We start from the raw sequence: 13780 nt of genomic DNA, 5'->3' as shown, positions 1-13780 counted from the left end.
AGATCTCCTGAGTAAGCTGGGATTATAGGCATGAGCTACCGGCCCTGGCTTCATTTTTTTTTTTAATTGGCTTCATTTCTCATGGCAGACAAAGGAATAAAATGAACACACCCAAATAGAGTTAGTTGTACTAAGTAGGATGTAGGCGGTTCTTACCTTAATGTTTTAGAATTTTCAGTGTTTCCTAAAGTAAAAAATAAGACGTAGTATAAAGATTTTGTTTTCTTGAGCGCATTCCTTTATTACAAAAATAAGAGGATTCCCAAGGATGTCAGAGAATTCACAGGAACATGTGACAGTACCGAGATCTAAATGAGGGTGGGGGGTAATGCCCTTTCCCATCCCTTTTGGGGACCCCGTTATCTTCTCTGCCAGTCACTGAACACTGCAATGAGAATTTGGGAGTCTGCAGCCAACAGGCAAAAGGCGTTGTTGAGATAACTCTGCCCCCTGGTGGCCAGATGGCAACGTACAGGTCCGAGCTAGTCCGAGCTCTTGAGATACAAATAACATTAAAAACGTGGAATTGGGGCGTGAAATGTCCCGAAGTTGCCCCTGATGATTGTCGTAGCACCATTCACCGCGTCAAACAAGACCAAGTGGTCAAGACCTGGGTTGCGTTGTTTAACTTCATGTCAGGCGTTGACCTGTCAGTTGGGCCAATCACCCATTTGGGAATCTGCTCTGCGCGAGGATCCAAGAGCAGCACAAAGCCGGCAGTTCCACTGCAGAACTCCACAGGGAGGAGCAGGTGTGACACCGCACATGCGTGTGAGCTCTCTGTCCCGGAGCCCTGGCGCCCCAACACCGGGGCTGAATGCTCACCAAAGAACGGCTCTGGTGCTCACACCAAAATCCCACCTCCCCCCTGGGCCACGCACCAGAAGGTATTTGAGCTGGGAAGGAAAATGAACAAATATGGAAACTGAGTCTGCCGTGGGTCAGGGCAGGTGCTGGGTGGCCTGGGGGTGGGGAGGATGGGAAATCCTATTCGTTTCTGGGGAGACAGGTGCAGTGGACCCCTTATTCATTATTTTTGGCAGTACTAGAGTTTGTCACAAGCACTCTATCACTTGAGGCACACACCCCCAAACCTTGTGTTCTCCCCCCCCCCCCCCCGCATAGTGTCTTGTGTTTTTGCCCAGGCAAGCCTCAAATCTTACCTCCACCTCCTATGCAGCTGAGTTTACAGGTATGACCGCCATGCTCAGCTTGTTGGAGATAAAGTCTCCCTAACTTTTTCTTTTCTTTCATTCCTTTATTACTTCCTCCCTTTCTTTTTTTTTTTTTTGTGTGTGTGTGTGACTATCCTCAAATGGAAGGTTCTATCTCTGCCCCCTGAGTAACTGGAATTACAGGTATGCACTGACACACTCAGGCCTGGACCCTCTCATTCAATGGCTGCACAGCCCTCCACAGTATTGAAATTGGTTTCCCGCCCAGTATCTCAATGAATCTCGCCCTCTGAGGGTTCTGTTGTCCGCGTTCTGTGGATGAGGAAACCGAGGCTTGGCCGGGCAGAGTTGCTTGCAGAGTAGCTGAGGTCTCCGCCCTACTCGTTGCCTCCTGCTGCCCCTCCTGGCTCAGCTGGGCACCGGGAGCCTCTCCTCTGCCAACGACCCAGATGACAGTGGGTCTGAGGCTGGAGGTGCCAGTTCCCAGCCCCGGTTCCGGGTCTTGCCCCGCCTCCTCCTCCAGGAAGCACACCCACCCTGCACCTCCCTCCCCGCCCCTGCCGGAGGCCTGCAGGTTTGCCTCTGACCTAGAACAATCAGGCACAAAGTTAGGGGTGACTCCAGGAACCCCTTCCTCCCAGGATCAGTGCTCTAGAGATAATCCACGGTGCCATGAAGACACAATGTACGCACTGTGGGGGAAACTGAGGCACAGGGAGAGATCCTCGGGGTTCTCCGACTTTCATTTGGCTCACCCCAGAAAATTAAAAGCCCTCCTATGGGGCCAGGGAGCTTTCAACCCACCACCTGCACCTTGGGCTCTGGGCGTCACAAGCAGGAAGTGGGAGATCTGAAGACACCAATCTTCCAGAACCTTCCAGGCAAGGCAGACTCACTCAGGAGCCTCGGAGAACTCCACACGGCGGTACCGGATGCTGGCAGAGCTCTGCCCGTGGCCAGAGCCCAGGGGGAACCTGCCGGAGGGGAGAGGGATGGGAGGGCGGTGAGTCTGGGGCTTCCCCGGGGAGGGGTCACGGATGTCCCCTGGGGCCCAGCCCCACTCTCTTCAAAACACCTGCCTGGTCTCTACCCCAGGGCCTTTGCTCATGCTGTTCCTCTGCCCAGAACTCTCTCCCAGTTCTGAAATGGGAAGCTTTCTTCCCTTTACTCAGTTGCTCAGGGAGGATGTTCCACAGTCAGCCATGTTTACTGATGACAGTGCTGGGGCTTGGTGCTGGTCAAGGTCCCAGAAATAGACCCATGAAGGCAACAGACACCCCCAAATGTCACCCCACTCAGGGAGAATTTCTGACACACCTGGACATGAACACACATGTCCCAAATCCACCTGCACCCCAGTAAATGTGACTATACCCCCAACTCCACTGTTCTCTCTGGAGGTCCACCACCCTGAAATGTCTGCTCTGAATCAACCTTATACTCACCTGCCCTAGGTATGAGCTATGTCCTGCCTCAGGGCCTTTGCATTTGCTGTCCCTCTACTACCTCGCCGCCTCTCCCCTCATCCGTCGGGCAGCCTCCTTCTCACTAATTGAACGCCTGTCTCCTCAGGTTCTTCCTCTCCATCCACCCCTGCCTCTTCTGTTCCCAGCAAGATACACCAGGGCCCACTGTCTTCTAATTACTTATCGCCAGCTGAACCACGCTGAAGTGTTGATTTGGGGCGTTCTCCTCTACTTAAATACAAGCTCCTCCAGGAGCATCGGGCAGAGAGGGCGAGGAGGCCAGGGAGCTGGCCCGCCCCCTGCCCCAGGTCAGGTGACCCCTCTCCACACCCTCCCATTCCCTTCCTACCGAAGGTTCTGGAGCTGTTGCTCTATCTCTGCCAGTGACTGGCCTTTTGTTTCAGGAACGAAGAAGTAGATGAAGGCCAGGCCGAGGGCAGCGGTCAGCCCGTAGAGCAGGAAGGTCCAGGACACGCCAAGGGCACCTGGCGAAGGCACGAGTAGGGGCCAGGGGCTGGGTCAGCTGGCGTGGCCTGGGTGGAGCGTGGGGTCTGTCACCAGAGCCGGGCAGCACAGCACGCAGCTCCCACACAGCCCGGCCCAGAGCCAGGGCTGAGGCTGCGGAGACCCCCAGCACCAAACTGTTGCTGGGGAAAGCCAGCTCCAGCCAGCTTGGCCTGGGTGTGAGCTGTGGCCCAAGAAGACACAGTCTGTGGCTCAGTCCTGGGCTGGGGATGTGTGTGGGGGGGGTTGTAGGGGAGGCCCAGGAGAGGAGGACGGGAGGAAGCCAGGAAGAAAGGGGCTCGGTGGAGGAAGAAAGTTACGTCTGGACGCCTTTCTCTCTTCTACCGGCCAGGGTTGCATCTCCAGGCAGTTTCTTGGCCCTGCAGTAGGCCCAACACTGGGCAGAGAGGTGGAAGGACTGGGTCCCATCTCTTGCCCCCCTGGCTGGACTGGGGAAGGCCGTGTTTGCCCTTCTGTGACAATGTGGAGGTGGTAAGGACAGGGCAGGATTCTAAGGTAGAAGGAGCCCTGGGAGTTAGAACAGCCAGTGATTGGCTGGAGGATGGGCGTGTCATCTTGTTGAGCCAATCAGGGTTGGTCCCAGGAAGTGGGCTGGAGCCAATGGGAAAGGTGCTACCGAGGCCAGCTGGCAGCCGGCTCTGCACACTGCAGGGCAGGTCCGTGAAGACCTGAAACCCAGGAGATGAAGGGAGGTGGGCAGGGAGGGCACGCGAGATGGCTGACAGTTGTGTTGGGGCATCGGGACCAACGCTGATTGAAGCCACCCAACTCCTCTCTACCCTGATTTAACACCAAACATCGCCTTCTGGTCACAAGTTGGGCTGTATCCGATTTCCTGCCCTTAGGATCTAGATCTAGAAGAGAGCTGAGTGGAGGACTTACCCAGCAGGTGGAGGAAGGAGAGGCTGACAAAGAGGTTGGTGGCCCAGTTGACGCTGTTGCAGAAGGCAAAGGCCCTTCCTCGGATCTCCGCGGGGTAGATCTCGCTGAGAAGCAGCCAGGTCACTAGAGCGGGAGGTCGGAGGGCTCCGGGACTGGAGCTGGGGCCAGGCACCCTGGGCCAGGCAGGCCGCTCCCCCTGTGCCCCCCCGCCCCCACCCCCCCAGGCCGCTCCCCCTGTGCCCCCCCTGCCCCCACCCCCCCAGGCCGCTCCCCCTGTGCCCCCCCTGCCCCGCCCCCAGCCAAGCAGGTATAGTTCAGGGCAAGAATGTCTCTGTTTTTGCCAGTATTAAGTGCTGATAACTAGGATAGTCTTGGACAATATGAGGTGTTGGATTTTCACTCCATTCATTAAATTCCTTTCAAGTAAACTCATGGTTGACTTATGAAGCCTGAAACTTAAAGTCTGGAGCTAAATCTTTTTTTAAAAAAAATTACATATAGGCCGGGCACCAGTGGCTCATGCCTGTCATCCTAGCTATTCAGGAGGCTGAGATCTGAGGATTGCAGTTCAAAGCTAGCCGGGGCAGGAAAGTCCATGAGACTCTTTTCTCCAATAAACCACCAGAAAACTGGAAGTGGCGCTGAAGCTCAAGTGGTAGAGCACTCGCCTTGAGCTAAAGAGCTGAGGGACAGCGACCAGGCCCAGAGTTCAAGACCCACAACCAACCCCCACCCCAAAAAAAAAGTACTTATGTAGGCCAGATAGGGTGGCTTACACCTGTAATCCCAGTACTCCGAGAGCAGAGATCAGCAGGATCACAGTTCAAGGTTAACCCTAACAAAAGTTATCCAGATCTCATTCCAGCCAGTAGCTCTGGGAGTGACGTCACACAAGTCTCATCCCAGCTCTTCCTGGACAGTAAACAGGAAGACAGTGGTCCAGATCATCTTGGGCAAAATAAGGGCGCTCCAGTCTGAAAAAAATAACCAAAGCCAAAAGGAATGGCTCCACTGGGAAAGTACCTGCCTGGTGAGCACAAGGCTCTGAGTTCGACTCCCAGGGCTGCCAGAACAAAATCCTTAAATGACAACTACAGTCAGGACGAGGCTCTGGAACCAGCCTGGAAGTCACCGGGAGCCCGGAAGCTCCAGGGCGCCCGCCTCCAGTGCCTGTGCACCGACAGGGCCTCAGACTGCCCACAAAGTGAAGGAGAAGGCTCCAGATCTACCTGCTGGGAAAACCCCCTTACCTGGCCCAAACCCCAAGGAGAAGGCGCTCACGAAGGCCAGCATGCAGCCCAGCGCGGCCCAGCGCAGCAGGCGGTGCTCCCCGGCAGGACTGGGGGGCTCGGGGGAGGCGGCGGCACCTCTGGCTCCCGGATGGGGCGTGGCCGTCCCCGTGGGTGACCCGATCAGCTGCCCTGGGTCCCGGCTGGCTCCAGGATTGGGAGGGAGGGAGGCGCCTCCGGGGTGGGCTGCCTGCTGAGTGGCACTTGGCACGGCCTGGCAGCTGGGGCCCAGGCCCACGGGCACCGCGAAGCTGACCAGGCCTATGCCACTGACCGCCAGGGCCATGAGCGCGCAGCCAGCCAGCAGCAGGACCCGGCGGCCCGCGCGTTCCACCAGGCCCATGGCGGCCAGGGTGGCGGCCACCTTGGCCACGCCGAGCCCCACGGAGGCCAGCACGGCGGAAGAGCCCCCGTGGAAGCCCACAGCTCGGAAGACGGTGGCGGCGTAGCTCAGCACGTTGGGCTGGCCCGTGAGCTGCTGGAAAAGCACCAGCCCCAAGCCCAGCGCCGTCCGGCCGCGCAGATTATCCCTGGCTCTGAAGAGATCGGCGAAGGAATACCGGGGCCGTGGCAGGCCCGGCGTGGTGAGCTCGGCGTCACGCAGCGGGACCAGGTCCCCCAGGGCAGTGGAGTCTCCCACGCCCGCGGGGAGGAAGAGGAGGCTGACGGATTGCAGGCCGGCCGGCACCAGGGCCCAGCCGAACATGTGTCTCCAGCCCCCGGGAGCCCCCTCCAGGGCGTAACTGAGGGCGTAGGACAACAAGATGCCCCCGGTGATGCCAGCTTCATACAGGGCCACCAGCACGCCCCGCTGCCGCGGCCCCACCAGCTCCGACACGTAGATGCAGCAGGCCATGGACGACACGGAGATGGCAAAGCCCACCGCCAGTCGGCCCAGGATGAGCCAGGCCAGGGAGCCAGCCAGGCCCAGGCCCAGGCTGCCCACCAGCAGCACCACGTTGCTCCCGAGGATAGCCCGCTTCCTGCCGCAGCCGTCGATGAGGAAGCCCCCCGCCAGGGAAGCCAGGAAGGCCCCCAGGAGCAGGCTGCCCACCACCACTTCCCGTCCCCAGCAGCTCAGACCCCACTCCAGCGTGAGGGGCAGCAGGGCGCCCGAGATGACCGCCAGCTCGTACCCGAACGTCAGGCCACCCAGCAAAGACACGCACACGCACAGCGGCACCACCCGCATGGGACAGCCTGCAAAACAAACAGGACGGGAGCTCAGATCAGCAGGGTCTCTGCTGGGGAGCTGTGCTCCACCACACTCATCTGCTGCTCAGCCACGTGAGCACGCCAGCTTAGACAGAAGCCGGGCTGCACAAGAGCTGGCTGCTCCCACGTTCCGGGTGAGAAATCATGTCCTCATGAGCAGCTCACGCCGGTCACCTGCTAAAGCTACTCCAGGAGGCGGAGATCTGAGGATCATGGTTCAAGAAAGTCCCTGCGACTCTTCTCTCCAATGCATCACCCAAAAGCCATCAGAAGTAGAGTTGTGGTTCAAGTGGTAAAGTGCCAGTCTTGAGCAAAAAAGCTGAGAGCCTGGGGTCCTGAGTTCACAAGTCTCAGTACTGGCACCAAAAGGAGAAAAGAAAACAAAAAGAAATAAGGTATCTCTTTTTCTCCGCATTTCTGTTTCAGTGAATCCATTAAGGTTTTTGGTGCTTGAACCATTTTCCCTGATCTGAGTGCTGCACATCTAGTTCCTGTCTTCCTCCAGCAGCACCGAGGAACAGTGCCAAATGTTCTGCAGTGACACAAACGTGCACAGCTGTGTTGGTGCCTGGGGCAGGACCCGGCCCCACAGAGTACCGCAGAGACCACAGAAGGGATGGAGGGTCTCAAGTTCTAGCTTGAGGGGCTGGGAAGGTGGCTCAGTGGTAGAGCACTTGCCTTGCATGCTCGAGGCCCTGGGTTCAATTTCTCAGCACCACATAAGAAAAAAGCTGGAAGTGGCCCTGTGGCTCAAGTGGTAGAGCACTAGCATTGAGCTGAAGAGCTGAGGGACAGCGCCCAGGCCCAGAGTTCAGTCCCCACTACCGGACCTACTTATGAAGTCAGTCAGCCCCCTGGGCCTGGTGGATACCATATTTATTGGCTATGAAATTGTACAGGTGACTTCATTTTAAACTCATGCTTTAAAATAAAAAAACTGTGCCTCACACCTGTAATCCTAGCTACTCAGGAGGCTGAGAGCTGAGGATCACAGTTGAAAGCCAGCCTGGGCAGGAAAGTCCATGAGACTCTTATCTCCATGAACCACTAAAAACCCAGAATTGGCGCTGTGGCTCAAGTGATAGAGCACTTGCCTTCAGCTGAAGAGCCCAGGGACAGCACCCAAGCTGAGAGTTCAAGCCCCACGATGGACAAAAAAAAAGAAAAAAAAAAGAAAAAAAAGAAAGAAATTGTGTCACTCCTGGGTCTTGAACTCAAGGCCTGGGTGCTGTCCCTGAGCTTTTTAGCTTAAGGCTGGCACTCTATCACTTGAGCCACAAGTCCACTTCTGGCTTTTTTTTTTTTTTTTTTTTTTGGTGGTTCAATGGAGATAAAGAGTTTCATGGACTTCCCTGCACAGGCTGGCTTTGAACCACAATTCTCAGATCTCAGCCTCCTGAGGAGCTAGGATTATGAACTCACACTGAGGAGACACCTCTGTTTCTTATCTAGAGTTGCCCTGCTGTCCTGCCCTGCTGTCCTCACTGCCCCTGATTCTTGGAAGGAAGGTTGGTTCTTCCAGGCCACATAGAAATGGTAATGGCTTAGATATATGTCTCTCCCTTCCTCCTCCCCAAAGGCTCCTGTGCAGTTGGCATGATTTGGGAAGCTTCTGTAAAGTTGAGGGGCTGGGACTCAGCCAGAGGAAGCAGGTAGCAAAGCATGAGCATTTGAAGATGACAGCCTTTTCCACACTGTTTTCTGTCCATCATAAAGATGGCAATTCTGACAGAAGCTCCAAAGACCAACAACCACCAACAGAAACGCGGGCAGGGGAGTCTGGGCGCATGACATCTCACAATGAAACACCTGTCCTGCTTGTGTAATAATGATCACGCAAAGGACTTATCTACACTTTGTCCATGCCCTGAGACTTTGTAGGAGCCTGAGTTGAAGGGTGACAGACGAATGAATCGTGACAGACGAATGAATCGGCCTCCTGAGTAGCTGGGATTACAGGTATGAGCTACTAGCAGACTGCCATTGATTGTTCATTTTCCTGGGGGGTGGGCAGCCTCAGGGTTAATAGGGCCTGAGTCTCAGGAAGTTTGCATTCAGGCTTTTGGACAGGGTCGGAGCTGCGCAGTCCATGGCAATTCCTGGAGACGCACTGAGCATGACGAGACACATTTGAAGCATCACGTTGGTTTGAGGTGGGAACAGAGGCGCGGTGGTTAGGGTTTGGATAGTCAGTGTTCTTGACACGCAGCGGGCGGCACTATGTCAGGAAGTTCTGGAAACTTTAAGAGCGTGGGACCTCCCTCCTGTGGGACCTCCCTGGAGGGAGTGTTTGCTTTCGAAGTGTAAGCCTGGTGCCTCCTCCTCCTCTGCTCCCTTCCTGTCCTCCATGCAGTGAACTGCCTCTTCCCCCTCCCCCCATGCCGTGCCTGCCGGCCTCACCCCAAGCCCAGAACCAACAGCACGGAGGAGGATGAGGGATGCAACTCCTGCAACTGGGAGCCAAAACAAACAATTCCTCCAGGTCAATAGCTTCACTCGGACACTCTGTCCCAGGGCAAAGTCTGACAGCCATGGAGGGAAAGCACAGAGTGACCTGCCAGTCCCTGGGCTCCTGCTGAGCTGAAAGGGAGAGAGCCCATGCCGGCTCCCTGGGCTTGGAGGAAGGCCCAAGGTCACTGCCCACCAGTCTGCTGGGCCACCTATTCTTTAAAAGCGACGGAGGAATAGTAACAGGTGTGGTGGTGGTTTGAGCCTGCGTAGTTCTAAGGCCACCCGGGTACCGCTACCATCACATCTTCAGAGAGGAGAAGAGCAGACTCAGGACTGGAATAGTCCCTGGTCCGTGTGCATAAAAGCAGGGACCACTCAGAGGCCAGTGGAGTACGAGAGAGAACTAAGACTCAGGGGACAGAGATATGGAGGAAGGAAAAGTCCCAGGACCCCAGTGACTGACAGACAGACAGACAGACAGTCTCCTGGTGCTGTGGGCAGGGAGGGGGAGGTCAGGTTCAGGGCCCTGACCGCAGCTCCTCACTGCCGCCCTGCAAACATGGTCTCCACCCACTAGTCCTCTACCTCCCCCACACAGACTATCCCTCCTGCGTCCCAGCTCATCTGGGTATGCACACCTGTTGTTGGGGGGTCCCCCGTCTCTGTTGGGGAGACCCTCCCATCCCCATGCTTGTCAACAGCACAAGCAGAACCATTTTACACACAGCGGCACAGAGAGGTAAAGACATTTGACACAGCGTCTATATCACAGAGCAGGGATTTGAACTTGTGCACTCCACCCTCTTTTCCAGCCCTCTCCTGTGCCCTGGGCTATCCAGCAGCCTTTGCTCATTTCTGCACATGCTATGTCTGCCACCTGGAAGCTTTGCCCTCAGATCTCAGCTCCAAGGGCTCCTGTTCCCCATGCCTCCTCGCCTAGCCAGCCTGGCTGGGGAACCTGCACAGGGCAACCTCTGGCCCAGGCTCACAGCTTTGCCTTCACATCCTTCTTTCTCCAGCAGCTCCAGGGAGGAGGGATGACAGCTTTGTTTTAGTGAGCATCTACTTTGGGAATGTTCACCAAAGTACAAGCTGGCAATCCCAGTCCCCACAGACAGACAAGTGCCCGGCTGATGGTCAGGCCTGGTCCCCGTGCGTCTGTCTGGTCCTCAGTGGTCTCCTGGGCCTCTGGGCCTCCACTTCCTCCTTTCCCAGGCCCGGGACCCTGGGATGTGCTCCCCCCACCCCCCTTGTCCCGGACCAGCCCAGCCCTAGCCTGGGTCGGAGGCCCCAGAGGAGAGGGGGGCAGGGATCTGGGGCTGTGCCGCCGCACTCCGGAGACTTACCCATGGTGAGGGGCCGCAGGGACGAACTTCCTAGCCGGCCCGGGCCTCCCTCGGCCTGCGCTGCCACGTCGCCCAGCTGGAGGCGGGACGCAGGGAACCCGGACCGCCCCACCCCCCACCTCCGCTGCCACTGCTGCCGCCACCGCTGCTGCTGTTGCTGCTGCTGGCTGCACTCAGGTTCTCCGCCCTGGGGGTGGGGGGGCCGGCTCCCCTCCCACCGCACCCCAGTTTTTCCTGCAAGCTGGGGCTCCCAGTGTGCTGCACACACACATGCACACATGTGCACACTCACCCTAAGCTCGCCTTGGGGTGGGCAGAGTTTCTGGTTCTTGAGAGTTTACCTCCCAGCTACAGAAGATGAAGCCAGGAGGAAAAAAAAACCCTCCTATCTTCACGCCAGTGACTCAGGACGCTGAGATCTGGAGGATCGCAGTTTGAAATCATCCTGGACAAAAAAAAAACAAAAAAAAAAAAACAAACAGTGAGACTCTGTCTCCAATTAACTAGCAAAGAAAAGAAAAAAAACAAGCTAGACTGACTGTGTGGCTCAAGTGGTACAGCACAAGAAAGCCAGGTGAGCAAGCTGAGCCATCTTCCCCCTCCAAACAAAACAAACCTAGCTAATGGTAAAGGAGGAGCCCACGGCCCTCAGGCCAGGAGCAGGTGGAGGGGCTGTGTCATGGCTTCGGCTTCAATCGCTGTAGTTGAGTCTTGAGGATGTTGTTGCACCCTGCTGCTGTCGCCATCTATCCAGATTACAGAATCCCTGTTCCCTGGTCACTCTCAATGGAGCAACGGAACGTTCTAGCTGAACTGTGTCAGAGGTCACTTTGCAAACGGCTCCCAGGGACTGGAGCCTCTAGTTTTCATGCCCAGGGTCAGCCCCTCCTCGTGCATGGATGGGAGATAGGGACTCCCTTCTTCACACAGCCCAAGTGGCAGGTGCTGTAGTCAAGACTGGGATATAGACCCTGGTGGCTCAGGCCTCGCTCAGGGCCTCCTGGTCTCCTACCCATTGTCCATCCGCTCAGCTCGCACCACCGCCCACTTGTGAGCTGTGGGCTCCACACAGATAGAATTTATTGAGTGATTAAGCCAACACGTGCAGGCACTAGCCCTTACATCAACAGCCTGTGAAGAACTAAACCTGCTCCACCTGACTCACAAGTTGTCCCAGCTGAGGGGAATCAGAGCCTGGGCAGACACTAAGCTCTTGCTCAAGACTAAATTCTGCTGTCTCCAATCCCAGACTTGTGAGGTGTCTGAGTGTGTGTTGCTTGAAGCCATTAAAGCACTGGGGAGTAACTGGTTATACCGCAATTACTAGCCCATACAAATTCTGTCTCTGTTATCTTGATAAAAAAAAAGGGAGGGGGGAGGGATGGTGCCAGGTGTTAATGGCTCACACCTGTAATCCTAACTGCTCAGGAAGCTGAGATTTGAGGATTGTGGTTGAAAGCTAGATCAGGCAGGAAAGTCTGTGAGACTCTTTTTAAAAAAAATTTTTTTTTTTTGCCTGTTCTGGGGCTTGAACTCAAGGACTGGGTGCTGAGCTAGCTCAAAGCTAGCGCTCTACCACTTCAGCCACAGTGCCATTTCTGGACTTTTCTGAGTAGTTTATTAGAGATAAGAATCTCACAGATTTTCCTGTCCAAGCTGGTTTCGAACTGCAATCCTCAGATCTCAGCTTTCTGAATAGCTACAGTTACAGAAGTGAGCCACCGGCACCCAGCTTCTGTGTGACTCTTATCTCCAATTAACTACCAAAAAGCTGAAAGTGGAGCTGTGGCTCAAGTTGTAAAGCACTAGCCTTGAGCAAAAGAGCTTGGGGACAGTGCCTAGACTCTGAATTCAAGCCCCATGACTGATGCACCCGTATGCGCATGGATGCATGGATATGGATGCATGCACTCATGCATGCGCTTGCCTGTGCGTGTGTGTGCCTGTGCGTGTGTACACGCGCACACACACACACACACACACACACAGATGGTAAGTAGGCATGGTGCTCACATCTGTTATTCTAGCTACTTGGGAGATGGAAACTCAGGAGTCTTAAGGTTCAAGACCAGTTGGAAAAAAACATTTGTGAGACACCTCCTCCAATTGCCAAAGAAAAATCTGAGCCTGCTGGTGTACATCTGCCATCCCTGCTAGGTAGGGATCAAGTGGCGGAGCACTTGCCTAAGAAGCACAAAGCCCTGATCAATCACTGCCAACAAAGGAGACAGGGAGACAAATGGCCTCAGAGAAGGAAGTAGGGACTGGATCTGGTCAGCTGTGTCTTTCTCCACAAGGGGCCTTTGTGCCTTCCTGAGCTCCTGTTTGGCAGACACGCCCACATTCATGGTCTCTGAAGCTATGTACATTATTTACATTTGTTGGATCTTTTCCCACTAAAGCATTCTGGGTAAACACAAGTCCCTTTCCTTTCTTCTGAATCCCCGGTGTTCTGGCTCTGGGGACACATCCAGCACACAGAGTTGCTCAACAATAATTGTTGAAGGAAGGTTCCCTGGCTCTTCCTGGCCCCGGCAGCCAGCTTCTAAGAGGCCCCCAAAGTCTGCTCTTAAAATGAATGTAGATCAGGTGAGCCGGATGGAAGGGCGCTGGCCTTCCTCGGGTTCTGGGGCAGAGGGTAAGCACAGCTGTGCCGACGGCTCAATGCTGCTGACCATGTTGATTTTCTTCTGAGCTGTCCTGGAGACTTACTGCAAACACCTTATAAAATTGTTTGGTGGATTTTTTTTCCCCCAGGAGTTTGGGCCTTTGAATAGCAGCTGATGTCCCTTCCCCTCTGTCCAGTGGGAATCAGGAATGAGGATCTGTTGTCCTCTAGCAGACAGTCCAGTCTGACTGGATTGTCCTCCTGAAACTTTACAAACACTCCAGGTGCAAGGACCCCTGTCACTGGAGCCATGACTCCTGCTCCCCGGAGACCTTGCCCCAGTCACAAATGGCTCTAGACATCCCTAAGGGTGGAATAGGGGAGCACCCCCTCAATAACTCAGAGAGAAGCTAGTGATTGGTACAATGTGGGACTTGAAATTGGTCTCTATGTAGGGTCTGTGATTGGTGGAACTAGGAGCTGTCCTGTGATTGGTGAAAATACAATCCTTCATTTACATGCCCCCTCCCCTGGCACTCTAGTGAAATAAGGAGGCTGAGTCTAGGTGACTTTCTTACAGCCATCCCTGTTCCTCTTGCTGGGTGGAGAGAATTCTCCACTTTAGTGCTAAAAAGCTTAGAGGTGAGAGAGGCCATTCATGGAATGCAGATGTGCAGCTCAAGGTGAGCTAGAGGGTTCTGCTTCAGAGAAATGCCTTGGGAAAGCTTTGCATTTTGAGAATGGTCTGATCCTGCCTTGATTAACTCCTTAAATGGCTTGAAACACCAGCCTCTAAGTAGCCTCTAAGAATATCCTATATGAG

The 13780-nt window shown here is 55.2% G+C and overlaps 1 protein-coding gene across 6 annotated transcripts; it reads right to left on the bottom strand.

Moving 5' to 3' along the window:
- Positions 1–225: 225 nt before the first annotated feature.
- Positions 226–11179, bottom strand: Slc2a10 (solute carrier family 2 member 10). 6 transcript variants are annotated; one of them, XM_069989916.1, is made up of 7 exons: positions 10966–11179; positions 10642–10794; positions 5299–6537; positions 4049–4171; positions 2991–3126; positions 1989–2149; positions 226–1609 (listed from the first exon to the last, which is right to left on the bottom strand). In XM_069989916.1, the coding sequence occupies exons 3-6, from the start codon at positions 6527–6529 to the stop codon at positions 2068–2070; spliced, it is 1572 nt and encodes a 523-aa protein (XP_069846017.1). In that variant the 5' UTR covers positions 6530–6537; positions 10642–10794; positions 10966–11179; the 3' UTR covers positions 226–1609; positions 1989–2067. The 6 variants fall into 6 exon arrangements, with proteins under 6 accessions (XP_069846017.1, XP_069846016.1, XP_069846015.1 ...); XM_069989915.1 differs by lacking the exons at positions 10642–10794; positions 10966–11179 and adding an exon at positions 10350–10410; XM_069989914.1 differs by lacking the exons at positions 10642–10794; positions 10966–11179 and adding an exon at positions 6727–7003 and having other exon boundaries at positions 1980–2149.
- Between the last annotated feature and the right edge of the window lie 2601 nt (positions 11180–13780).

Source organism: Dipodomys merriami, unplaced genomic scaffold (assembly GCF_024711535.1).
Source record: "Dipodomys merriami isolate MVZ:Mamm:240054 unplaced genomic scaffold, mDipMer1.0.p SCAF_39, whole genome shotgun sequence".
Lineage (NCBI taxonomy): Eukaryota > Metazoa > Chordata > Mammalia > Rodentia > Heteromyidae > Dipodomys > Dipodomys merriami.
The sequence above is the reverse complement of the archived record's forward strand: the minus strand, read 5'-3'. Positions and strand labels throughout refer to the sequence as shown.

Coding starts and splice junctions, on each gene's coding strand:
- Slc2a10 (XM_069989914.1), bottom strand. CDS start 6,766: ATGATCCTCAGATCTCCGCCTCCTGGAGTAGCTTTAGCAG. Junction 6,538..6,726: donor TCCTGGAGTAGCTTTAGCAG/GTGACCGGCGTG, acceptor TTTGTTTTGCAG/GCTGTCCCATGCGGGTGGTG. Junction 2,150..2,990: donor CAACAGCTCCAGAACCTTCG/GTAGGAAGGGAA, acceptor CCCCTCCGGCAG/GTTCCCCCTGGGCTCTGGCC.